This window comes from Phacochoerus africanus, chromosome 14, assembly GCF_016906955.1.
Source record: "Phacochoerus africanus isolate WHEZ1 chromosome 14, ROS_Pafr_v1, whole genome shotgun sequence".
NCBI classification, from domain to species: domain Eukaryota; kingdom Metazoa; phylum Chordata; class Mammalia; order Artiodactyla; family Suidae; genus Phacochoerus; species Phacochoerus africanus.
Genome location: NC_062557.1, coordinates 3,070,292 through 3,095,109, shown reverse-complemented (window position 1 = coordinate 3,095,109; position 24,818 = coordinate 3,070,292). Strand labels below are relative to the sequence as shown.

Below are 24,818 nucleotides of genomic sequence, written 5' to 3'. Positions count from 1 at the left end.
GTTTATGGAAGCTTGGGGCCTCATCAAGTTCAAAGTCTGCAGCGATAATAAAGAGGCCCACTCAACTCGGCTTGGGCAGCAGGACACTCCCAGCGGCACAAAGAGCGTTGGGCGCTGGCTGGGGAGAGGCTCAGGTTGGCCCCACCTCTGCCCTGTGGGCCCCAGCCTTGAGTCCAGATTCCCAGGCCCTTTCCCACTTGCGGGGAACCCCTCTGTGCCCCAGATGCTGCAGAGGTGCTATCTCTGAGATACCTCCAGGCCCCGCGTGCTTGGAGGCCCTGAAGGTTTGGGGGTTTGGACAAAAATTGTCTTCAGGGGAAACTATGCATTGTCTACCTACTGCACATCTCTGCTATCTGATTCAAAGCTTTTTTATTTTTTTAAAATAGAAGTACAGTAGATGTACAGTATGTTTTTAAGTTTCAGGTGTACAGCCTAGTACTTCACAATTTGTAAAGGTTATACTCCATTTATAGTTATTATGAAATATTGGCTCCATCCCCTCTGTCCTACAATGTAACCTTGTAGCTTATTTATTCCATACAGAGTGGTTTGTGCCTCTTAATCTGATTCTAGCTTTTTATGGTCTTTTTACACCGTGGGAAAGAAGTGCCTCTGTCCAGAGGTTCCGTGATCCCACTCACCTTCCCTCCCCGCGGAAAACTCATCCAGCCTCTATTGACATTGCTCATTTCAATGTTCCGTCTACTGACGGCTCTCCTTTTGGATTCTCCTGTGAGCCGGTTTTGACATCTGTCTGGGTCGGCTGCTCATTAACGAGCAGACCAGTCTTTAACACTTGTCCGTATTTATACCTGAACGAGAATTGTCTTTGAGTAGGGGTTAGATGAACTGAATTCACTCCTACGGTTTACTGACCGTGACCTTCAGGAGATGGCTTACCTGAAGAAGGCCGCTGGCGAGGCTGGAGAGAGAACTCGCCCGAAGCTCCGAAGCGCGGGGCTCAGACCCCGCCCACGCCGAGCCCCTCGCTTCGGCCCCGCCCCCAGGCCTGCCTCCGCTACAAAGGGCCAGCGGCGCCCGCGCCAGCCCAGAGCGTGAGCCAGGAGTCCGGCCGGAGGCCAATCGGGGCGGGGGAGCCACGCTGCGCAACTCCCATTGGCCGACGGGCGGGGGCAGGGGCGTGTCCCAGCCTGCTATTGGCCGGCGGCTAGGCTGCCGGTAGGTGCCGGAGCGGCGGCGTCATGGAGGCGGCGGAGGCCGGGACCCGGGGGGCCGCAGCGCGGCGGCCACGGGCGCCGGCGACCCTGAAGGAGCAGCGGGATCCGAGGCACGGCAGGCGGCTTCGGCGGAGGAGGTGGGCAGGAGGGCGAATCTTGCGGCCTGGTCACGTGGCCGCGCAGTGGGGCTGGAGTCGGTGGGCGCCCATCCCAGGCCCCAGGAAGTGTGCTGGGTGCTCGGGGCGCAGGACAGCGATCTCCGGCCCCCACGCCGTGTGCGCGCACGGGTTCTGCCCTCTGCCCCGCCCCGCGCAGCGGCAGGCGCGGACAGGGTCTTAGAACCCGGGTGCGATCTCAGAGGCAGTGAGCCAGTCTAAGAACGCTGGCCGCAGGCGGGAAAACCCCGCGTCCTCATCTGCGAAATGGGTTGATCCTCCCTCCCTCGCTCCCCCCCTCCCCCGCCCCGGCCGCGGGTCTACGCAGAAGATCCTAGAGTGACATTTGTAATAGCTCAGAGCAGGCCAGCGGCTGTAGTTAGGTTTATTCGCGCCCATGCTGGGCAGGAAGCGGGTGGTTTCAGGAGCGCGGCGGGAGCGGGGGTGGACATCTGAACTGGTCTTTAAGGGGGAGGAGGGCTTCAGTAGGTGGAGAGTGGAGAGAGGATACAGAATGGGCAAAGGCACGTTTCCATAGTTTGCACTAGAAAGCATAAGGCAGAGGACATCTCTGCGTGCATGTCTTCATGGGGCCTGGTCCATTTGTCTTTAAGTGTTCCTTTTCTGTGCCCTTTGACTTAAAAAAATTTAACTCCTTTGCTTAGAATTGAAGAGAATCAAGAAGCAGCAGTCTTTCGAGAAGTGGTCAGTTTTAGCCCAGACCCTTTGCCAGGTGAGAAGGACGGAGGATCTGAACGCTCTCTGGTCACTCTTGGGCCTTCCTTCCTGCCCCCTCCATCTCAAGTTCTCTGTTATGAATCTGTAATTTCCACTGATTCCTGTTTCCCTCCTCTGACCAGTTAGATATTATGACAAGGACACCACCAGGCCCATCAGCTTTTACTTCTCTTCTCTGGAGGAACTCTTGGCGTGGGCGCCTGACGCGGAGGACGGCTTCAATGTGGCCTTGGGGCCCCCCGAGTGTCGGCAGCCCCCCTTGAGCAGCCGGAGGCCCCGGACCCTGTTGTGCCATGATATGATGGGCGGGTACCTGGATGACAAGTGAGGACACTGCGGCCTGGCATGGCCTGGTGGGAGGGGACGGAGGGGAGGGGGAGTGCCTATGGGAGAGCGGCAACTAGGCCGGGGGGTCAGGAGACGGGCGCCAGACCACACAGCCACAACCGGGAGAAGAACTCAGGCCTCAGTGTTTCACTGGATTAGGCGGCGGCTTATGCCCTTTTCCGTTCTGAAGCCGATTGGTTCCGGGGACTGCGAGCCTTGCAGCCTGGTAGCTGGAGAAGGCGCCGCAGCGGGACTGCTCTTCAGACCACCTGGCCCAGAACTTGGTCCTTCAGCTGATTTCGTGACCTCCTTCACCTGAGCGCACGAGGCTCCCTTGGCCGCTGGCTCTGGGGTTGTCTGCCCACCCCACCGTCCGCCCCAGGCAGGGACGTTTTTTCCCGAGTTGCTGCAGGGTCCGCCCAGAGATCTGAGACGTCCATAGAACAGTCTTGGGCGTGGTGATGGATGGGAAGGCTTGGGTCAGAGCTGGCCATCAAGGTGCAGACGAGGCGGGTGAGCCCGTGCAGCTGGCGTGGCTCTCAACCCCAACCTTGCCTGCAAGCAGGCTGCATCCTAGAGCACTGCCGACCTTGGAACAGAGCGGGGACCCCGCTCCGTCAGCTGGATGTGGCGGTGACACCTGCTCCCGACCTGGGGGCTGTGGCCCGGTCCTCTTCTCGCCCCAGGACTGGGTGGGCCAGGCTCAGCAGCTCTCTCCGTTAGCACCTGCTGGTCGGCTCGAGGAGAATCCTCGCTGGCGGGGCCTCTCTCTTCCCCTTGGGGTTGCCGTGTCCTTATCTGCTTCTGGGTCCTGACTTTGTTCTCTTTCTTCGCCCAGGTTTATTCAAGGCTCAGCCGCCCAGAGTCCCTATTCCTTCTACCACTGGCAGTACATCGATGTCTTTGTGTACTTCAGCCACCACCTGGTCACCATCCCCCCTGTGGGCTGGACCAACGCTGCCCACAGGCATGGGGTCTGCGTGCTGGGTAAGAGCCAGGCCCTGCCTCCCACTCAGCCAGACTCGTGGGCACACCTGCCAGGTGACCCGGTGATGAAAGGGCTCCGGCTCCGGCCGCTTCTTAATGGGCAGAGCTCCTTGCCTGTCCTGATGGGTTAGGACAGGCGAAGGCAGACCTGTTCTGTAAAGGACCAGCTAATAAGTAGTGTCCGCTTTCCAGGCCACTGGGTCACTGCTGAACTGCCAGCCACATGGTAGCAGCCACAGACACAAAAGGGCGTGGCTGTGATCCAGTAGAACTGGTTTTTCAGAGGAGGTGGGACTGGCTGCAGGCCGGGGAAGGGCGGTGCTTCTCCAGCTTTCTCATTTATCGGTTTGTCTGACCGATTTCGCCCCCGGGGTATCTGATTCTCTTGCTTTCTGGGGACACTGACAAGTTTGCAGCTGGGGCAGGAGCCACACCTTGGGGACCGCTGGGTCAGGGGGGAACCGAGCCTCAGGTCCGACCTCCCTCGCTTCTCTCCCGTCCGGCAGGGACTTTCATCACCGAGTGGAAAGAGGGGGAGCGGCTCTGCGAGGCCTTCCTGGCCGGGGACGAGCGCTCGTACCGGGCGGTGGCCGATCAGCTGGTCCGGATCGCTCAGTTTTTCCGATTCGAGGGCTGGCTGATCAACGTCGAGAACGCTTTGAGTGTGAGCACGTCTCTCTCCTGGCGCCGGGCCGCCCTGCCCCTGTGCCACGTAGGGACTCTCCACCATGTCCTCGGTCTCACCAGGCCGGCTCCCTGTCACGACAGCTCCCAGCGGATCGCACGCCTCCGCTGCTGCGCAGGGAGACAGACCTTCTCCAGTGCGGAAGCCGTGCCCCGGCGGAGCTTTGCTTCTCCGGCTCCTTCCAGGCGGCCCTTTCCTCCTCCTCCTCCTCCTCCTCCATCTCTGCTTTGCTTGGGCTGCATGTGTGGCCTCCCGTCAGGCCTTCCCTTCACTGCATTTTATCTTTTCCTGATTGCTGTGTCCGCGTCCTTCCTGCTTCAGAACAGAAGGGAAGTCGGACCCCTGGCTGGGCCCTCTGCTCGGTGGCTGTGGGTTGGGGGGCTTCCGGGACATGGCTCGTTTGTGGACCTGGGGCTGGCGCTTCTCCCGACAGATCTCTCTGGGCCTCACGGAGGGCCTGTCTCCACCCCTCTCTGCAGCTGGCCGCTGTGGGGAACGTGCCCCGCTTCCTGCAGTACCTGACCGCTCGGCTGCATCAGCAGGTCCCCGGGGGGCTGGTGCTCTGGTATGACAGCGTCGTGAGCAGCGGGCAGCTCAAATGGCAGGATGAGCTCAACGAGCAGAACAGGTGAGCCCGCAGGAGAGTGGCCGGGCCCTGGGCGGGGGACGGGCGCTCCCGCCGTCTCCTGAAGGCCTGGCATACGTGGCCACCTTGGGTAACAGAAGGGAGATGGCCGCCGACAGACATGCTTCACACCGTGCCAGCGGGCCGTGACCGGGTTATGGCCCCAGTAGCAGACTCTGCCTAGTTCTGCAGGCGACCGCAGTCCTCGGGCCGAGAGGACGCAAGTGCCTGAGGGGAGGAGGCTGAGACGGGTCGGTGGCCTGGGCTTCACGCCGGCTCTCGCCACCCCCAGGGTCTTCTTCGATTCCTGCGACGGCTTCTTCACTAACTATAACTGGCGGGAGGCGCATCTGGAGCGGATGCTGGGGCAGGCCGGGGAGCGTCGGGCCGACGTGTATGTGGGAGTGGATGTGTTCGCCCGGGGGAGCGTCGTCGGGGGCCGGTTCGACACGGACAAGGTAGGTGGTGGCCTTTGAGGCCAGGGAGGAGGTGGCAGTGGCCTGCGTGCCGTTTTCATTCCCGTCTGACCTCAAGGGAAAGAGGCAGCAGCGATTCTCCCCAGAGTGGGGAGACCGGGGCACCGAGAAACGAGCTGGGTCCTAAAACGCTGACTCCCCGCCCGCTCCTGCGGGCAGACGGCGCAGTTTCACTCAGGGGTGTCCGTGGACGAGGCGCTCTCCTTCCTTTTTGATTCCGCGCATCGCGGGGCCCGGGCTCGCATCTAGAGCAGCACGTGCACTCAGCGAGCGCCGGGAGCGTGTTTGGTGTTTCTTAGTTCAGCTAAGGGCTCAGGTGAAGCACCCCCAGTTTGGGGCACTGCTGTTTTGATAACTAGTTAAGGTTTTCCTGGCAAGGTGCGTCAGCAGCGAGAAAGGAGAAGCGGGGCTGCTGCACCTGGTGTGGGATAAACAGGGAATCAGCCTGTCCCAGGGCTGTCAATCCTGCCCTTCCTGGGAGTCGGGGGACAGTCTCAACTCATTAATTAAGCTTTAAGTGAATAAATTAATCCAGTGACTCAAGATTCCCTCCGCTCCCATGAGTCTGATAATACAGTGCCAGGTGTAGCGAGAGAGACGCGTATCCTGTGGGCGCCCCGCGGCAGACCCCTGCCCCGCGCGTGTCCCCGCCGCCTGGCGCCCTCTTCTGGGTGGCCGTGGAGCCGCAGGGACAAGCCCTGAAAGCCGCAGGAGCTGCTAGGGCCCCCTGTCCCCTTTCCAGGCCGCCCCGCCCCCCAGACTCGTCCCCACACGTGGGTGCTGGTGCTAGTGGGGCCACCTTCCTGACTGCTGTCTCCCTAGTCGCTGGAGCTGATCCGGAAGCACGGGTTCTCGGCAGCTCTGTTTGCGCCTGGCTGGGTGTATGAGTGCTTGGAGAAGGGGGATTTCTTCCAGAACCAGGACAAGTGAGTCCTGCGCCTCCCGGGCCCTTAGTGTGACCGACCACAGTGGGGGTCTCAGGTGATTTCCTGGCTTTAGGCCTTGCTCCCCTGGGGGTGGGGGTTAAGGCAGGGCGAGGGGCTCAGCTGCCTGGGCTGCTCCTGGGGATCCTGGAGACCCATTACCAGGGCGAAGGTTGGGATCCCGAGGGACCCCTTCCCTTGAAGACTTGCAGTGGGGGGGCTCCGGTCCCTCGGGAAGGGGTGATGGACGCCTCAGGTGACAAGAGTGGGTTCAGGGCTTCGAGGTGCCCTCTGTGGACCTGAGCCTCCGTGCATTTCTCCTCTGCAGGTTCTGGAGTTTGCTGGAACGCTACCTGCCCACACACAGCATCTGCTCCTTGCCCTTTGTCACTTCCTTCTGCCTGGGTATGGGGACCCGAAGAGTCTGCTATGGCCAGGTGCGCGGGGGCTTCCTGGACGTGTCACATCTTGGCGAAGGAGCTGCCTTCTCTTGCACCTTTGGGCCTCCCCTGGGGCAGGGGGCGGGGCCTCAGGGATGGCGGCTCCCTCTGCCCCCAGACCTCCCTTCACTTCTGCCCCATCCCTCAGGAGGAGGCGGTGGGGCCCTGGTACCACCCGAGTGCCCAGGAAATCCAGCCCCTGTTTGGAGAGCACAGGCTGGAAGAGGACGGACGGGGCTGGGTGAAGACGCGCTGCTGTCTGGCAGATGCCTGGCACGGGGGCAGCTCTCTGCTCATCCGGGGGCTGATTCCGCCCGAGGTTGGGGATGTGGCTGTGAGGTAGGTGAGTGAGTGAGGCAGAGACGCGGCGCCCATCGGCTTCCCCATCGCCCACGGTGGTGGCTGGGCGGGCGGGCAGCAGGGGTGCCGTGCGGACGGGACCAGGATGGATGGATGTCCCTGTGTGAGGAACCTGCAGCGCCGTTCACCGTCCTCACCGCCACTGCGGGTCCGGCGCTGTCAGCTGTCTGCACGCCGCTGGGCGCGCGCCCCAGGCGTTTGCATCTTGCAGACCTGAGGCCAGCCCTGTGGAACGGCCCTCTCTCCTCTGTTCCTGGGGAGACTCTGGCTTCGCAGTGGGTGCCCTGCGGCCTCATCACAGGACCTTCCTGCTGCAGGCTCTTCTCTCTGGAGGTCCCAGTGCCACCCAAGATTTTCCTGTCCATGGTGTACAAGCTCGAAGGGCCTTCGGCTGTGGGGGTGGCTCTGGAGCTCACCACAGGCGACGCAGGCAGCTGTCACGTGGGAGGCATCTCGGCGCTGACCGGTGAGGGGACGGGTTGGCCCCTCCTGTCCTTGCAGGCCTCCCCCTTCTCAGGGGACATCCTGGGAGGAGGGTCTAGAAAGCTTTCACAGGGCGTCAGCGAGCTGGGGTTGTGGGCGCCCTGTGGTCCAGGGCTGCGCATCCATCTGCGAGCTCTCCTGTTCTCCAGCCCTGAGGCTTCAGCCCGCTGGGCCACAGGCACCTCGGCCACCAGGGTGCCCCTCTCCCCTCCCCGGCTCCTTGTGCAGTGACAGCTCCCCATGTGGTTTCCTTTGGACTCTCCTCATTAAAGTGCTGTGTCTCCTCCCCGCAGAAAGGAGCTCAAGGCGCAGTCCCCGACCCCTCCGGGTGCCCCCGACCAAGCTGGCCAGATGGGTGGGCCGCTGTGGTCAGCGGCTCAGCGGGGGCTGGGTCCAGCGGTGAGTCCCCCCCCTTCCTGCGAGTCCAGCCAGCCGCACTGTGGTGGGGATTGAGGAGTGAGGGGCCCTCCACTGAGAGACCCCAGCGCTAGAGGGAGGCGGGGGCCCCGGCCCTCGGGTGTCCCGCGGCTCAGCGACACGAGCCCAGGTCACTCGCCGGGAGCGGTCCCTGTGGCGAGGGCCTCCCTGCGGCTCTGGGCTTCTGTGAGCAGCCAGCCTGACGGCGCCGAGCTGAGGCCCTCACGGCCAGTCTGTTTGCCTCCCCAGCTGCTACGAGGTGAGTCTGCGGGGCTGCCTCTTGCGGGACCTCTTCGTTAGATTCTCCCGGCCTCCGGGCAGCCAGGAGGAAGAGAACTTCACCTGTCGCCTTGGGGAGATCCAGGTGAGGCGTCCCAGGGGCCTGGCGGGGACTGTCCTGGTGCAGATGCGCCTGGGCGCCCATCGGTTCCCCCTTCTGGCCCCTAGGGGAACGGGGGGGGGGGAAATCTGGGGGCTGGGTGCCCCCAGCCTGGGCCCTCAGGCTGGGCTGAGCCTCCTCTCTTCTGCCAGGTGGTGGATGCCAATAGCCTGCTGACTCCGCTGCCCCAGGTGCAGGCTGTGACCGTCTCTCATGTGCGCTGGCGGCCGGCCACCTCCGACGGGGAGGGCGGCCGCACTGGGCTCCGGCTCAGCTGTACTCTGCACTGGGCCTACCTCCTCCCCCGTGTCCGGGGCTTCCGGATCCACTGCTGCCCGGGGACAGGGGGCGGTGCTCCCGGAGGAGGGCCATCGGAGCCAGAGAAGCCCACGCTGCTGGGCCTGGCTTTTGTCAACCGGTATCGGATAGTGGACCTGGTGGTGGCAGCCGCAGAGCCCGGCCGGGATGGGCGAGTGGAGTTCCTGGTGGAGCCTGTCCCCAAGGAGGGGTTCCTGGTGCCGCGGGCCCAGTGGGGCAGGGCGGCCATGCTCTACTCCACGCCCCGCACGTGAGCAGAATTACAGCACAGCGTCTCCTGTCTCGAGCTGAGGCCCCCACTGTGTGCGGGGAAGACGTGGGTCCTGAGGGCTGGGCTCAGGAGAGGAAAACTGAGAAGCCGTAATTCCCAGGGGTGAATCCCCTGCTTTTTGTCTAATCCCTTTCTGTAGTGTCTACTCCACAGATACATGGGAAAGGATTTGGAAAAGCTTAGTCCAGAAAATTCCATAAAGGGTATTTCCTAACAGGCCAAGACGCTATGGTGACCATTTATTCCTGCAGAAGGACAGCTAGGAAGGAGCTCAACTGTGGCAGGAGCTGGCCCTGGAGACGCTTCCAAGGGTGGGGATGAGACCGAGGGACCCCGAGTGCAGAGTGGGGGGCACAGGAACAGCAGTCCCCACGTGTGCCAGGGCAGGTATGCAGGCCAGACCACCTCATGTCCTGGCTTTCCCGGGGTACTGTCCCCTTGAGCCCGGGCCACTCTGGAGAATCCCCGTCGGATCTGTGTCCTGCTTTGTCTCCTCTGAGTCATCGGTACCAGCGAAGCGAGCGAGCCCAGTGAGCGAGGCTCCCGGGCTTGGGCGGCAGGAGGCCGGGCAGGGCTCAGGAAGGCCCCGGTTCCGGGTCGGGGCCCCAGCCGCCTCCTTCCTTCACGCCCTCCCTCCAAGCGCTACCGTGAGGGGTGTTAGCCCCACGCGGGCGAAGGCGAAGCGTCCTGCCCCACTGCCGTCCCTCCCCCTGCTTCCTCCTCTCTCCCAGGGAGGGGCGCGTAAGCTTCTCCAGCCACACAGCTTCCTTGGTGGGGTCTTGGCCCCTTCCCTCCCGGCCAGAGCAGACTGCTGTGAGGCTGTCAGCCCCTCATTCTTGGGCTCTCTCACCCTCAGACCTCCTGGGCCAACAGTGGGGGTTAATTTCCATTCGTCGTCCTCCCCCTGTGCTACGACGGGGCCAGGACACCAGGGTGAGCGTCCAGCTGGAGGGCTGGCTTCCAGCACCGGCTCGGGGTCAGCAGACTTGAGTTTACACAGAAGTGATGGGAGAGGCCACCAGGGGGCAGTGCAGCCTCACTGCCTCCGTCCTGGCCCCAACTTGGAGGGGGCAGAAGGCCACACAGGGGGTCTCCTGCCTGGGCAACGTTTGCCTCGCTTGTCTCCACTGGCCCTGCTTCCCAGGTGCCTACGTGCCCCTTTCTCAGCTCGACGAGGATCTCAGGTTTCACATCTTTCCTAATCGGGAACGTTTTACTCTTCATGTCCCACACGTGTGGCCCAGCTCAGTCCCAGAAAGCCGCCTCTGTGATCAGGCTGGTGTGAACCAGGAGCATCAGGAGACTTGGTATTGGGGGGCTGGTCCCTCAACTTTCCCTGGAATGCTTTGACCCCCCCCCACCCCTGCCTTTTTATTTTCTTTTTTGCTCTTTAGGGCTGCACTTGGGGCATATGGAAGTTCCCAGGTAGGGGTTGAATCAGCTGCAGCTGCCGGCCCACACCACAGGTGCATCTTCGACCTTCACCACAGCTCACGGCAACGCCAGATCCTTAACCCACTGAGAAAGGCCAGGGATTGAACCTGCGCCCTCATGGATGCTAGTCACATTGGTTTCCACTGCACCACAACGGGAACTCCAAGCCTCCCCCCGCTGGTTTTTTTTTTTTTTTTTGCCTTTTTAGGGCCACACCCGTGGCATATGGAGGTTCCCAGGCTAGGGGTCTAATCCGAGCTGTAGCCGTTGGCCTGCACCACAGCCACAGCAATGCCAGATCTGGGCCACAGCTCGTGGCAACGCCGGCTCCTTAACCCACTGAGTAAGGCCAGGGATTGAACCCACAACCTCATGGTTCCTAGTCAGATTTGTTTCCACTGTGCCACTATGGGAACTGCCCTCCCCTCCCTCGTTTGGAGCTGGGGGAGACCTGGCTTCCCCTAAGTCCCCAGAGGTGGGGATTGGGCAGGGGTAGGGCCGGGCTCCTGAAAGTGGCAGCACCATTGTAACCACGTGTGCCCTGCTGCTCTCCTTTCAGGAGGCTTTTTTTTTCTTTTTTTTAGTGCTAGTTCTCTGAATATTTTATGCAGAGAAGGAGGGAAAATTTATAGTAGCAATTATTTTCTCACAGTCGGGTGAGCTAGCAATTAGAAGCAAAGGCGTTTAGCAGAGCATGGCGAGCAAGTCCCGGCTCCCCAAGACCAGGGTCCCCAGTCCCACCGACAGTCAAGGCTCATGTGCAGGAAAATTACTATGTCGGCATTTAAGCCTGTGGCCCTCTGCTGTGTGTAATCGCTCTGAAATAAATTATCTGACGCTGTGAAAAGTGCAGAACGCAGGTTCTGGCGAGGGGGGTGGAATCTGCCCTCAGCCTCAGGCTTTGGAGCTCTCGGTCTGGACTCCGCTCCCTTCCCTTCCCAGCTCCCCTCCCCCGGCGGCGTCGAGGACGGCGGCCTCCCTCTGCCCCACCGGCCAGCGCTGCAGACTCACTCGGGGCGGGAGCAGCGGGCTTACTCACCTTCAGGCAGCTCCGCTCCTCAGGACACGGCCTGGCCGCACACGGGCAGAGCCAGCCGCGCGGGCAAGACCCCCCGCGAGCAGCGGCCACAGCCACCCAGCCGGCCTCTGGCGTTGGGACGGCAGCCCCGCCGCCGGGGGCTGCGTGCGGGCGGCGGCGTGGGGGGAGGCCCCAAGGCACAGGTGCCGGCAGCCGCCACTCAGCGGCCTGGGGGGAGGGGCCCTCCTGCCCTGGAAGCTGCTGGTAGCCTCACAGGTGCTACTCGGTACCCACAGGCAGCCAGCACCTGAGGCCTGGCTCCGGGCTCCCGAAGGGGTGGGGGGTGGGGGGGCCGACCGTCTGGAGGAGGGGGCGGGGGCTCTGGGATCTCTCCCCGAAGGGTCTTCTGACTCCCCTCTGGCCTCTCAGCTTCCTGGGGGAAGCTGCCTGTCCTGGGCCCAACCCCAGGGGCCTTCCCGGTCCTCTGTGCCCTCTAACCTCTGTCCGGGAGCTGGCAAATCAAAAAGAGCTGTCCTGGTTTGAAGAAAGAAATCTTTATTAATAATCTTAATAATAATAATACTGTTGATTTGAATGGTCACACCTTGGAAGCATACAGAATGGTAAGAAAGGAAGCCTGGGGCCTGGCTGCAGTCCTGGGGGTCGGGGGGCAGAGGGCGCAGGGCCCGGGCAGAGCGGCTGCGGGAGGAGGGGCCGGGCGGCAGGGGCGGGGCCTGTACAGAGGAGGAGCCGAGGCGGGCGGGGCTATGTACAGCGGGAGTACAAAAGGAGCCTCATCTCAGTAGCTTCAGGAGCTGATGCTGAATAGAAAGTGAGGTGTAGTTTCCTACTTTTTAAGTTTCATGAGACAGTGGAGCCATGTCGGAGCCTAGTCTTTTGTTATTTTTTTTTTTTGCTGCTTCCCCTGCCTGGCCAGGGGCTCCTCCCTGCTGCCTGGTCTGCTGCCCCTCCCACCCCGGACCTGACCCGAGGGCAGGGGAGGGGGCTGTGGACGGCCCCGGCCTCCCCCCACGCCTCGCCCTCCCTGCTCCTGCCGTCCAGACCCATAGCACCGTGACCCCAACCTCACCGCGCAGCCAGGCGCCGGCCTGGCCTGTCCCTCTGCTCCCCCGCGGGACCAGGCACTGCAGGGCAGGGGCCCGAGGTATCGACCCAGTGATGAGGCCTTGGCTCGCGAGGCGGGCCTTCCCTCCCCCGGACCAGGCCCGGGGCCTCCTCCAGACAGGGAACCAGGAACAACGGGTCAGAGCAAGTCCTCCCATGCGCTTAGGTGCAGGGAGGGGACCCTGGCCTGGCACCGGGAGCCCCCTCACGTGGAGAGAGGGGGCCTGGGTGCCCCATAGTTCTGGAAACACCTCAGCCCTTGGTGTTGGGGGCGGACCCCGGGGCTGCTGGTCGGACAGTCTCCGGGGGCTGCACACGCCTCCCGAGGTTTGCAGGACTCGGGTGCTGGCGCGGGGCCAGAGGGGTAGCTGGGGCACAGCGTGGGAGACACGGGGTGACTGGGCACAGCTGAAGCCCTGGGATGGAAAGCTGCCCCCTCCCCGCCCGCCCAGCCCGGCCGCCCCTCCTCTGGCACAGTCGGCAACCAAGGCCAAGTCCCGCTGGCCGCTCTTCCTGCTCAGACCTGCGGCCGCTGGCCACTGAGCCCACACTGCGCGGAGCGGGCCCGAAGGAAGACTTGGTAGAAAACGGAGGCTCCCCTCCCACCTCCCTCCTGCCGGCGCTGGCGGCGGGGCCGCGGACCTGCTCCCTCGCTGAGGTGCAAAGGCTCGAGGGCTCGCGGACTCGGACGTGGTGGATGCTTCTCGGTTTGGTTGGTTTTGTTGCTTGGATCTGAACATCTTTTTTTTTTGTTGTGTTTTTTGTTTTGTGATTTTTTTGTGTTTTTTGTTTTTGTTTTTGCCCTTCACGGTCCAAGAAGGAAACAGCGGAAGCTTTCACTACAACAGAAACAGAAAGGCAGGACTTGCAGTTCACAGAAGCAACCGCCAGGGGTGCTGTGGGGGCGCCAGGACCTGGGACCCCCAGGGTTCCGGGTGGGTGGGCACTGGCTCCCAAACCAGCCCCACTCCCAGCTTCAGGGCCCTCCTTGTCTTGAGTAAGTGAACTTAATGCAGACCTTCGGCCTCCAGGGCAGAGAGAGGCCATGGTCAAGGGCGGAGAGGGGCGCTGCGGGAAGGGAAGAGCGGCAGGGAGCCCGGGCCGGCAGATGCCGCTGGCAGGCTCTGCTGAGATCTGGGCAGGGCCCGGGGCTCCAGGCAGACCAGGGCTGAGATCAGGGCATGGCAGGTGGGGGACCTGGAATGAGGCAGCTGAGAGAGGTGCTCTGGGCAGTGGAAGTGACCCGTGCGGGGAACCCCAGGCGGGACCTGCCCACTCCATCAGCTGGAATGGATGTGCCCGTGGAGGGGGGAGGATCACGCCCTGGCGGGCGGGGACCCACACCCTCTAGTGGGCCGTCCGCCCCTGGAAGCCCAGCTCCGACATGAAGGAGACCAGGGCCCTCGGCTGTGCCACTTTTTCCTGTATTGGAGGTGCTGGGCCCGCATATGGCGGGGCCCCGGCCCGTCTGGTGGCTTCTCCAGACGCTCCCTCAGGTCTCAGCTCTGCCCGCAGACCCCAGCCCCTCGGGTTGGGAGGTAAACACTGAGCATGGCCCCGCCAGGAGCACCGGAGGAGCGGCAGCACCCTCCCCGGTCCTCCGGCTCAGGCTCCCTTATCGGAGAGGTACCGGACAAGAAGTTCCAGGCTCGGGGAAGGGAGGGCAGTGCTGTAATGCAAGCACAGACCCCGACGCTGGGCCGGCAGGGACCCCCACCTCAGGGGTGTGGCTGGAGGGGAGCGGCTGCGGGGCCCGGGCAGCGCAGGGCTGGGTCACTTCCGGGCTCCGGGGCAGCGAGATTTCCTCCTACACTTTCACTTCTTACCACAGAGGCTAAGGGAACCCCTGAGGCTGATGTGGCTCCCCACCCCCTGACTTGTGCCAACTTCAGCAGGAAACATCAATGAAACTTAATCAGAAATGTTAGTGCAGCTGGATGGCGACAAGAGGGCAGACGGCTGCTCCTGCGATTACCTGGGTGAAGGTGGGGAGGAGGCACTGTCCTGGCCAGGAACCCACCCATCAGGGCAGACAGGCAGGCGCCCCTCGATCGATCCCTGAACCCCAGACTGGCTGGAGTGGCTTCCTGGGGGCGCCAGGCCGGTGTCTTCTGTGGCTCTGTAGCCCAGGGGGCGGGGAGTGGGCACGGCCCTCTCGGGCTCTATTGCTAGTTCTGGGGAGGGGTCTTCTGCCCAGCCTAGCCCCTCCCACTATGTGCATACTGTACCTGAAATGGCTTGGGGGGGCACAACGTCAACAAAGTCAAAATAGGAACCAAGGTTTCAGACATACGGGGGTGACCAGGGCCAAAGACACACACGCCATCGTGGGGAAGACCAGCTGGCTGGAGGTAAAACCTATGGACTTAAGAGTCGCGGAGGTCAGCGGCGCGTGTCGCTGACCGGGAGGGGTGCACTGTCCTCCGGGTGGCTGTGCCTGGTTTTGGACTGCTGGGTTTGGTGTGTATTAGGCAGTCAGTGTGAATGCTGTTAGGGGCTGGGCCTCTTGCTAGTAGGGGGTGAAGCGGCTGTACCCTCCTCGGCAGAGGCTAGCCTGCAACATCAAAGATGAAAAACAGCCAATCAGTACCACCTTTGGGGAAGGGGGGGAAAAAGCAAAAAGAAAAAAAAATAAGGAAAAACAAAAAGAGAAACCGCTAAATCCCGTTGTCTGCCCCCCTCCTGTGGGCCTTAGGGAGGATGGGTGCTGGTGGTCACGGCAGCAGGAGGGGCCCTGGTGTCTCGGGGTCAGGGGGTGCTGGAATCACCAGCCGCAGAGCTTCTGGATGACGAGGTTTGAGTGTCTCGCCGTGATTCTCTTGGCTCGGGCCTGGCCCTTCCCTGCCCCCTTTCCCCATAATCTGGGGCGGGGGGCATCTGACAGGAGCCCCACCTCCTCAGAGCCCAGTGGGGCTGGCGAGGCGGGGGGGCAGGACTCAGCCCCTCCAGACACAGGAGGGTAGAAGGCCCTCCGGTCAAGGTTCCTGAGGCTTTGGCTCCACCAGGAGGGGCTGCATCTGCTCACCCAGCTCCAAGGGGCCGTCCTTCTGGTGCCCTTTGCTCTCCCACACCCCCGGGGCTCCCCACCTGCCCCACCCACCGGTCTCCCCAGCAAAGGGAGGAAAATGATAAGTGCCAGAGAAGAAAAGTTGGGGTAAAAAACAGAAAATCTTTATAAAAAAAAAGAAGAAAAAAAAACCCAAGAGGAAACCCTCTGAGTTGATGGAAGCATTTAGCTAGCAGCTACACGGAGGGCCAGGCTGGTCCCGAAGCCGAGGGGCCTCCGTCGGTGAGGGCGCGGGGGCCCCCTCGAGAGGCCTGCGCCCCGTGGCTGCCAGCAGTCACCGCAGGCTGCGTGGGAGGTCTGAGGCTCATTAAAAATCGAAAACGAAAACAAATATTGGGACGGAGTCATCAAAACCAAGGGAGAGAAAAAAAATCCATAGTCTCTGACCCTCCTCCCTCTTTATCCCCCAGAATGTTTTCATCTTTGATGCTGGTGCCAAGCTAGCTAAAAACCGACATTAGCACCCCCTGGGGTTGGGCCGGGTGGGCCCGGGAGGTGGCTGTCCACTGGAAGCAGATTTGGGGGTACAGAGTGAGCTGGGCTGCATGTGTCGACAGCTGGCCATACACACACACACACACAGACACACTGGCCCGCACACCTCCGGCCTCGGCAGGCCCTTCAGAAGCACGGCCCTCCGCCCGGCCCTGTCACCCCGCCGGCAGCCTTGGAGGGGTCACAGGGCAGGGGCCTGGGTGAGCAACAGCGGGCAGCCCTCGTTCCCCACCTTGACGTGAGGAAAGGTACAGTCAGGGGACGACAGGACACAGAGGGACCATGGCACGGACACACCCACATGAGGAGAGGTGGAGGCCCTGCCTGCCTCTGGAGCCTCTGCTGGGAGGGTTTGGTTTGCTTTTCCTGCTGCGGAACCGAGGGCCCAGGCGGGGCTTTGGCTACGGGGCTCAGAAAGCTGGGCCACGCCAGGCGGCCTCCCCGATGACCGGAAATCACCCCGGAAACCACTAACCCCGATGACCGGAAATCACCCCGGAAATCACTAACCCCAGTCCCGACCCAGGCCTCGGCCCTTCCAGGCACCAGGCCAGAGGCCTCGGTCATTCCCCTGAGCGCCCGCCCTGCCCCACCACCGGCCACGAGGCGGGCCCACCTCGTGGCTCTGGCCGAGGGCAGCTGGCCGCAGCCTCCTTACCATGGTTCCAATGCTGTAGGTTGCTGCGGGGCCAATGGTGTGGTGATACGGGTCCGCAGCCGCATAGACTCTGCCGTAACTGGGGAGGCGAGCACAGGAGGGGCATGGGGGCGATGGCGCAGGTGAGGGACACAGCAGGTCCCAGCCTCCCCCGTAGGCGACACCCCAAGGCCCCCCCCCACTTCCTGCCTCTTTGCAGGGAAGTGTCGCAAACACAGCTGGACACAAGTCAGCGAGTGCTAGCCTGACAAGGCTGCAACAAAGGCGTGGGTCCGAGCCTGCTGCCTGCCCCTGGAGGGCGGCCTGGGGGATCCCCGGGCCAGGGCCGGTGCCTCAGTCAAGAGCAACGGCTGTCCTGCCCTCCACAAAGTGCCCACGGCCTGCCCAGCACTGCAGACTCCACCCTCCCCCAAGCTGGAACTCTGTGGCCAGGAGGCCAAGTGCCAACAGGGCAGGGTGCCAGGCCAGGCCGCCCCTGAGGACCTGCCCTCAAAACAAGAGAACCACCCCCGGGCGGCTGGGCGTGCTGGCGGCTGGGCAGAGGCTAGGCTCCCACGCGGTGCACACCACGCCTGGACGAGGCAGAAGGATCTCGGACCCAGGGGCACTGAGAAGGGTCAGAGGCGTGCCAGTGGCTGAAGCAAAGGCTCCTGATTACTCTTCTTTTCGGGGCCTCCAGAGCTTGGGGTGGTTGGGGGTGCTGGGGTCAGGCCTTGGTCTCCCCGTTAGTGCAGGCAAGACGTGATTGTGGAACTTGGGGGTTGGCTGGCTTGGGGTCTCCAAGCCAGGCGGACCTGCGCTCCTCTGTCTAGACCCTGTGTCCACCTGGAGGAAGCATCCCCAGGCTCTGAACCACGTGTAAGGCTTCTTGTTGGTCTGAGCCCAACGTCTCCCCCCGACCCCTGCCTCCCAGCTCTCCACCAGCTGAGAGTACCTGTCACTGTAGGCGGCTGCGGCTGCGGCTGCTGGCTGAGCGTATCTGTAGGCAGCATAGCCTCCCTGCAGGGTAAGTGGGGGGGGGGGGGAGACAGCACACCAGCTTAATGGGGCAGACAGAGCTTTCAACATTAACCTTGGTCAGGTGAGGGCTGGCAGGCCTGGGGGCACCCAGCTTGTGGTCTAGTGGGGGTCTGGGGACTGGGGACTGTCAAGTGGCCTGGTTCGAGGTGAGCGGGGTCCATTCACCGCATTCGTGCAGGTGTCCCTGTGTGCGTTTCAACACACGACTGGGCACCCATTACACCGCTAGCTGTGTTCAAAGCTTCGACGCCCAGCAGGTGCTCACAGACCTGCCATGAGGCCAGTGTGCCCCTGACTTGATGCTGATGGGTGTGGAGGACCCATGCGTGACTCTGGGTGCTATTCCACACACTGGGATGGGTCAAGGGCATGCCTTGGATTGCGGAATTACAGGCCGGGGGGGGGGGAAGGAGGTCTTTGTGGGGTGGGTGTTGTCAGCAAGGGCTCCGAGCTCAAGTAGCAGTACGTGCAGCCCCAGAAAAGGAGAGAAGAGACTGGACCCCGTCAAGGGGTCTGGCCCGGAGCCCCTACCTCCTGGCCTCTCTCTGGGCCTTTGCAATGGACAAATCAGTGACCCCATTGCGATGAGGGCTATGGAGGGTCACCCACTGCCCGCGTCACACAACCAACACCTTGTGAGACAGAGCAGACATGCCTGGCTCATCGGGGCTGCGGGTGGCCCACTGCTACTCCCACCCCACCAGGAGTAACCCAGATGTCGCTGTGCTGAGGTCACCTTCCCGGGTTCCCAGGATGGGAGGGGGTAGGGAGTGGGGCAGGGAGGGCAGACTCTGCTCCCTGAGACATACTAAATGCCTGATGCCACCCCCTCCCCAGGGCTGCACTTACATAAATCTCAGCACCATAAAAGCCATCCTGATACACGACCCTGGAAGCAAACGGACAAGAAAGTGGTGGGAACGCTGGAGAGGTGGGGTAGGCCGGCTCCGGTGTCTGCTGAGGAGGGAGGGGGCAGGGTGCCAGCCCTGTCCATGGGACTGGCATTTTAACAAGCGTTTGCTCCAGTGCCCTGTTTTGGTATAACAATAGAGTAACACCCTTGCTGATCAGCTCCTTTCTCCCACAAACCCCAGGGCCCATGGGACCACCTTGCTTCCCCTCCCTCTCCCCCACCCCAAGCAGCGGTCTCCCTCACCAGGGGCAGAGGGCGCTGGGCCCCGGGGAATGGACCAGGGAGGGCTTAGAGGCGCTCCACTGAGCTCCAGGGCCAACGAGGACCCACTAAAGCTTTGGGCAAGATGCTGGGGCTCTAAATGTCCCCCACATGCCAGTGACCCTGGGATCCCGTGGCAGGGTTGGGGGGGTACTGATATGGAGGGGATGGCAGTGTGGAGGTTCGGGTTCCCACGCCCACCCCCCTAGATCTGGAACAGCTGCCCAGCCCCTCCTGCTGCACCACACCTCCCTCCCTAGGCCCCCTGGGCCTTCCTCCAAGTCTCCCTCCCTGCGCCCCCAGGTACTCACGCTCCGTAAGTCGGGATGGGGGGTGGGGGCGGCGCAGCCCGGAACGTATTATACACAGCCCGGCCCCGGCCCCGTAGGTGCGCGCCCCTGTAGGCCACGGCTGTCCCGGTGGTGGGGTAGGGGAACCCCGTCACTGCAGGAGAGGGGGTCGGAGAGCAGAAGGTGTGAGAGGGCGGAGGCAGAGGGCGGAGGCCTCAGCCACACCCGCCCGCCCCGCCCACCAGGCCACACCCATAACTAACCACGCCCCGGCCACACCCACCTGACCCCATCCTGCCCAGCCTCCCCCCAGGACAACCCGGCCGGGCTTGCCCAACCCGACTCCGGAGCTCAGCTGTTACCTGCATAGAATTCAGGCCCGTAGACTGCGCCTACCACCGGGTTTAGCTTCCAGCCTAGAAGAGAAGAGAAGAAACCCAGTGACTGTCTTCCCATTCTCTCCTACCTCACGCTATGCCCAGGAACCCCGAGACCCAGGCTGAGCCGCGCCCGGACATTCCCAGGGCGGCGCAGCTGCAGAGGGCCGGCGGGACCTCCCTTCGTAGTCGGGGGCATGGATGAGGCAGGAACACAGACCCCGGGCCCCTCTGGGGATGCTGCAGCCTCACTGGCTGGGCGCCTTCTGCTCCCTAACCAACAGGGACCCAGTCACTCCCAACCATCCACCTGGTATCTTGATTCTTTTCAAATATTGGGCCTCTCCAGCCTGCGCTGGGCCTCGCCATTCCAGGGCACCGGTCCCAGCAGCTTGGCGTCTGCAGTGTCTGCAGAAGAGCACTGGGAGGCAAGGCGGAACTCATCACACAAGCTCCTGCAGGCCCCCAGCAGGGGTGGGTGGCCTGGCTGCTTTAGCGCCTGACAGCCCAGTCGTGGGAGCTGTTTTGGGTGGGCGCCTGCCTGCCCTCATCCAGGAGGGTCAGAGGCTGCTGTGAATGAAGGTGCTTGGCCTCAGCTGGCAACCTCCTCCACCTTCGAAGGGGACCCCTTTCCCAGTACCGAGTCCTGCTCTCACTATCCGTGTCTGTCTCTCACCAAAGCAGCCAATGGGAGGGCTGCCCAGGAAGAGCTGGGGAGGAAGGGTCTCGGGATCCGGGTGGGAAGGACAGCTAGCATGTCCTCAGCACTACCACGAGCCGCAGCCAAGGAGGAAGTGCCTCGCCCTCCCATTTTACAGATGAGCAAGTGGGAGCTCAGGGGGGCAAGGCAGCATGGAGAATCACAGGGCTGGCGGGTGGCAGAGCCAGAGTCAAACCAGCCGAGGACACCAGACCCCCAGTCCTGGCCACTCCCTGCCCCCCCCCCCCCCGCAGGTGGGCGGGCTGTTTCCGGGCTGGTCTTCATCTCCCACCAGGGATGAAGGTGCAGGAGCGAAGGCCTGCTTCCATCTGAGCCTGGGGGTGGCAACCAGCTGGCTGAGCCTGCACCGGCCCCAGATGGTCAGGGAGTGAGGACAGGGTCCGCTCATCTGACCAGGCCCAGCCCCTGGCCCCTTAGCTTCCCCGCATCTTTGCAGCATGCCCCCGGGCCCAGCTCCACGTCCCAAACCCAGATTCCAATAACCCTGGGGCTGGTGTCCCGGAGGTTCCTCCCGGGGGCCCCCTGTCTCCACGCTTTGCACGAGACTGTGGGTCGCCTTCCATCCCTGGGTCACCGTCACGGGACCCACACAGGCGTCTGCCCCTGAACATTACTGGCGGGCCTCTGGAATCTTCTATAGATACCAGGTCAGGAAGGACACAACTCTTCATCTTCTGGGAAGAACTCCAGTCCCAAGAACTAAGTCTTCTTAGCAACAACCCATAACGGAGCAGAGTCCTGTACCACTGACCCGGGCCCACCTCCCTCAGGTTCCATCCAGCAGCTCTTCTGGGTCGTCTGAGAGGCTGCACTTCTGCTTCAGACGGCCCTGGCACTGCCCCTGTCAAGTCTGGACTCCTGGGTGCCTCCACTTGCTGCTCTGGCCCCGCTTCACTGGGACCCCAGCCTGAGACCCACCTAGTGGATCCTTTGTTTCTTCTGCAAATAGGAACACCTGGTCAAACCTGGTGCATTTGGTGCCTGCAGTGGAAACCTCTGCCCCCCTGACCGGCCTATGAGTTTGAGTCCTCTAGAGCATTAAGCAAAGTCAAGCCACACCCTCGGCCACCAGAGACCACGAGCCAGGTTTACACTGCCACCCGCAAGGAACCCAGGGCCGGACCATTGCAGCCCCTGTCACCCTCGCCCAAGCCCACAAAGACATTGAAATGAAATTGTCGCTGCCTTCGAGGTGGGCAGAGGCTTCTCCCTCTCTCCACGCCCTGTCATTCAGCAGGCATGGGTTCCGTGCCAAGGATGCAGGCGTTCTGAATCCCACGCTCCTTAGCATCCTCGGGTCTGCCCAGAAAGCAGGAGCTCTCGGGGAAGGCTGCACAGCTGCCACGATCACCCCGACCCTGGAAGAACATCTACCCCTTCTCTTCCTGTGCCTAGCACCAGGTCACAGAAGTCATACCCGGCGTGGGCAAAGCTGGGGATCCCCCGGATTTCCAGGAAGAAGTTGAGCTTCTTTTTTCTATGGCTGCGGCCGCAGCACATGGAAGTTCCTGGGCCAGGGATCGAACCTGTACCACAGTAGTGACCTGAGCCACAGCAGTGACAACACTGGATCCTTAACGCTTGGAGTTCCCACTGTGCCACCAGGGAACTCCAGGAATCTGAGCTTTGATAGTCCTCAAAAAAGCAGGATGGGCGTGACTACAGCCTAATCTAAGTGGGGCCCCGGCCGAAGGCCCCCGCCCCCCCCCCCCGCCCCAGGAGGACGGAGGGGGAGGCCTGGCTGGAAGGTCAGGTGGCAGATCCACCCACAGCCCTTCCCTAGGCTTTCCACACTGACCTGTGCCCTGACTTCACGTGCATCTGATCAGACCAAGGCAAGAAAGAGAGGGTGGGGTGGGGGGTGCTCGGTCCCCTCTGTCCTGCTGGCGGGAAGGGAGCAAAGCCCACGTGCCCCTGGGAGACGGAGCAGGGCTGCTGCTCCCTGGCAAGGGGGACTAACTCCAAAAGACCCCAATGTTTTGCCAGCTACACCCAAACCAGCCCCCTGACCTGGTGAAGGTGAGGCACGCAGTGGCCCGAGCTGTCCCTCTGCTCCCCCGGCAGCTAGCGCTTGTCTTCAAAGACAACCTTATAGTCCGTGTCCGCATGGGCCTGGCCACCCAGCTGCCATGCTCTCCCAGCAGGTGGGGCCTCAACCTTGCAGCGCCTCCAACCCCCAGGGGTGGGGGGACTGTCCCTCTAGCTGTCACCACACTCATTAAATTCTGAGCATCTCCAGCCCAGGCCTTCCTCGGCGCTTAGGAAATAAAGGACAATCTAGAAAGTGGCTCCCACTCCCTGCGCTAGAAGCCCGTGCACGCTGGGGAAAGCACGGGGGTCTCATCGGCTGTGGGGCGGAGGCGGCAGCCCCAGCTCCCCTGCTGTCCCACTCCCTTCTGATGGCAGCAGAGCTGGGACACAGAGGACCCTTAGCCTGCAGGGAGGCCGGCCTCCCACAGCCTGGGCCCCCTGGCCCTGTCCCCACTGGCGGCCCCTGCAGCCTCCCCGCGGTCCTGGGTTCCTTACCGTTGGTGTAGGGGTTCGCAGTCTTCTTGTTGGTCATGACTCGGGCCGTGGCGTTATTGACCTGCCCAGAGAGAGGGAGGGAGAGGCTGAGGGGGGCACCGGCCTGCGGGCCACTGGCCGCCCCAGTGCTGCTCTGAACTTCTCCTCTGGGGCCGCCCCAGAAGGGGCTGTGGGTGGGCGAGGAGGCCCCAGCGCACCTGGGCAGAGACACTGGCCAGCCTCGGCCACCAGCCTGGCCCCCAACCTGGGCCTGCCCTCCTTGCTCCGCTGTGCTGCCCTCTCCCAAGGCCCCACTGGCTCTCGCCCTCCACACGGCTACCCCCACAAAGTGAGCCTCACTCCAGCAACGCAAGGCCATTGGAGAGGCTGGCTGCTGGACCCTCCACAAAGCACCCAGCCGGGCCAAGAGACCGGCCCTAAGACCTCTCTGCTCTGGGTGCCAGGAGGGCCGCCCCCTCCCATGGGGGCAGCACCCCTTTCCCCCCAGGCCAGCAGAGGGCTTTCTGAGGGGGTGCCCGTGCCTGTGGGGCGGCGGGGGGGGGGAAGGCCCATGGGGGAGGGGCAGGCAGGTGCCAGGGCATCTAAGCCCCTGGTCAGGCTGCCAAAGGGTCAGGCGCGGCTGTGGGAAGGAGTGTGAGGCCTGTGCAGAGGGAGCAGAGATCAGGGCAGGCGTGGGACTTGAGGGAGGGGGCACATCAGAGTGAGCCCCTGGGGACGCCGGGCTGGAGCCTGGCCAAGGTGGGTGCCTCCAGCACCCCCGTTCTTCAAACCCTCCCCTCGGGCCCATGCACCGCGCTTCCCATGGGCTCTGCGCTAGCCGCTGGCCCTGCCCTCTCTCGGCACTCCGGCCTGCTGGGAAGCCCAGCTCCCAGCTCCCAGAGCCTCAGCACTGGGTGGGAACACGCAGGCCCCAGAAGGGGCAGGGAGGGGGTGGGGAGTGTCGGGGGACCCCTCGCCCCTCTGCTCCTCTGAGCTGGGTCCCTTTCTAGGCACTGGCGGGAGGGGGTGGGGAGTTTGGGAGGACCCCTCGCTCCTCTCCCTTCTGCTCCTTTGAGCTGGCTTCCTTTCTAGGCTCTGGCCACTTACTGCTGCCAGCCCTCTGGGGCAAAATGCAGGACAAGGCAGTGCGGCGGGGCGGGGGGTGGGGAAGGGGCAGCTGCTGCTCCTTGGTGAGAGGGGGCGGGGAGATTAACCACCCCTCTCATCGAGGGGACGGACCAGGCTAGCTGAGGTCCTTGGAGCTGCCAAGCCTTGGACACATGACTTCTGGGGCTCCTTCCAGTGTCTGACTGAGCTCCACAGCTGGGGAGAGGATGGGGGCAGGCTGGGGGGCCCCCGGGGTCGGCCTGAGGTCCAGACCCACTAGGGGCAGCAGGTGGTGGGCTCGGCCATGGGACCCTGGCCCGGCTCTCCGCAGGGCCGCAGCGGGGCAGGGCGGGGGGCCCCCGGGGTGATCAGAGGCGGCTCTCAAGGGCGTCCCTGCCGCAGCACACTTATCTGAGCACCTCAATTTTCCGTCCCTCTACGATCGTCCCATTCAGCTTCTCCCGGGCTCGGTCAGCATCTGAGCTAGTTTCAAAAGTTACAAACCCAAAACCCTGTGAGCGGAGAAGGACAGACACGGAGAGAAAGACATAGGATGAGAAAAAGGAAAAAAAAGGAGGCGTAGGGGTGGGGTGGGAGGGGGCAGGGCAACGGGGGGGGGCGGTTAGAGAGAGAGGGGTGAGTCAGGTGAGTTGAAGGAGGGACTCAGGCAGCTCAGAGGTCTGTCCTGGTGCCACCAGCAGGATGCCCAGGAGGGGTACAGCCCCAGGTGGGGGCGGCTGCTGGCCTGGCCTGAGCCTGGCCTGAGCTGACCGCCTGGCACCTCCGAGCAGACAGGCCAAAGCGATAAGAGACACTGACCTGACCAGGTCTTACCCTAACCCCACTGGGAGGCCAAGGCTGGCCTCCTGGACCTGAGGGGGCGGCCTCACCCATCTTCACCCTAGGAGCCCGGGGGCAGGGGGGTCTTCCCGTCCAGGAGCAGGGCTGGACTCTGGGCCCTCCCGCCTGCCCCCCCCGCCGGCCCCCACAGGCCCTCCCCAAGCCTCTGGGCAGCTCCAGGCAGGCCAGCAGCCCCAGGGGAGCAACTCGCAGGCTGGGGAC

The 24,818-nt window shown here is 63.1% G+C and overlaps 2 protein-coding genes across 7 annotated transcripts in view; one reads left to right on the top strand and one right to left on the bottom strand.

Moving 5' to 3' along the window:
• Positions 1-1,185: 1,185 nt before the first annotated feature.
• Positions 1,186-8,991, top strand: ENGASE (endo-beta-N-acetylglucosaminidase). 2 transcript variants are annotated; one of them, XM_047758047.1, is made up of 14 exons: positions 1,186-1,318; positions 2,002-2,069; positions 2,197-2,398; positions 3,240-3,388; positions 3,895-4,052; positions 4,553-4,701; positions 4,991-5,156; positions 5,997-6,100; positions 6,426-6,534; positions 6,686-6,876; positions 7,215-7,363; positions 7,674-7,779; positions 8,047-8,161; positions 8,329-8,991. In XM_047758047.1, exons 1-14 carry the CDS (start codon positions 1,206-1,208, stop codon positions 8,746-8,748), a joined length of 2,199 nt encoding a protein of 732 aa, XP_047614003.1. In that variant the 5' UTR covers positions 1,186-1,205; the 3' UTR covers positions 8,749-8,991. The 2 variants fall into 2 exon arrangements, with proteins under 2 accessions (XP_047614003.1, XP_047614004.1); XM_047758048.1 differs by lacking the exon at positions 1,186-1,318 and having other exon boundaries at positions 2,003-2,069; positions 2,201-2,398.
• Positions 8,992-11,755: 2,764 nt separating this feature from the next.
• Positions 11,756-24,818, bottom strand: part of RBFOX3 (RNA binding fox-1 homolog 3) — a 431,817-nt gene continuing 418,754 nt past the window's right edge. For 2 of the 5 annotated variants that reach the window (XM_047758490.1, XM_047758491.1), the window contains exons 8-15: positions 24,176-24,268; positions 22,671-22,731; positions 19,409-19,462; positions 19,068-19,200; positions 18,432-18,471; positions 17,497-17,561; positions 16,563-16,641; positions 13,096-14,896 (exon numbers count right to left, since the gene is read on the bottom strand). In XM_047758490.1, coding sequence (XP_047614446.1) covers positions 14,852-14,896; positions 16,563-16,641; positions 17,497-17,561; positions 18,432-18,471; positions 19,068-19,200; positions 19,409-19,462; positions 22,671-22,731; positions 24,176-24,268 — 570 coding nt within the window. In that variant the 3' untranslated portion in view covers positions 13,096-14,851. Of the gene's footprint in view, positions 14,897-16,562; positions 16,642-17,496; positions 17,562-18,431; positions 18,472-19,067; positions 19,201-19,408; positions 19,463-22,670; positions 22,732-24,175; positions 24,269-24,818 lie in introns of all 5 variants that reach the window. The other 3 variants (XM_047758492.1, XM_047758493.1, XM_047758489.1) reach the window with 2 other exon arrangements.

What these genes read in the sequence shown, in the direction of transcription:
- ENGASE (XM_047758047.1), top strand. Translation starts at nt 1,206, where the DNA reads ATGGAGGCGGCGGAGGCCGGGACCCGGGGGGCCGCAGCGCGGCGGCCA. An exon ending in AGGCGGCTTCGGCGGAGGAG is followed by an intron (nt 1,319 to 2,001) that starts GTGGGCAGGAGG and finishes TCCTTTGCTTAG; the next exon opens with AATTGAAGAGAATCAAGAAG. An exon ending in AGCGGGGGCTGGGTCCAGCG is followed by an intron (nt 7,780 to 8,046) that starts GTGAGTCCCCCC and finishes TTGCCTCCCCAG; the next exon opens with CTGCTACGAGGTGAGTCTGC.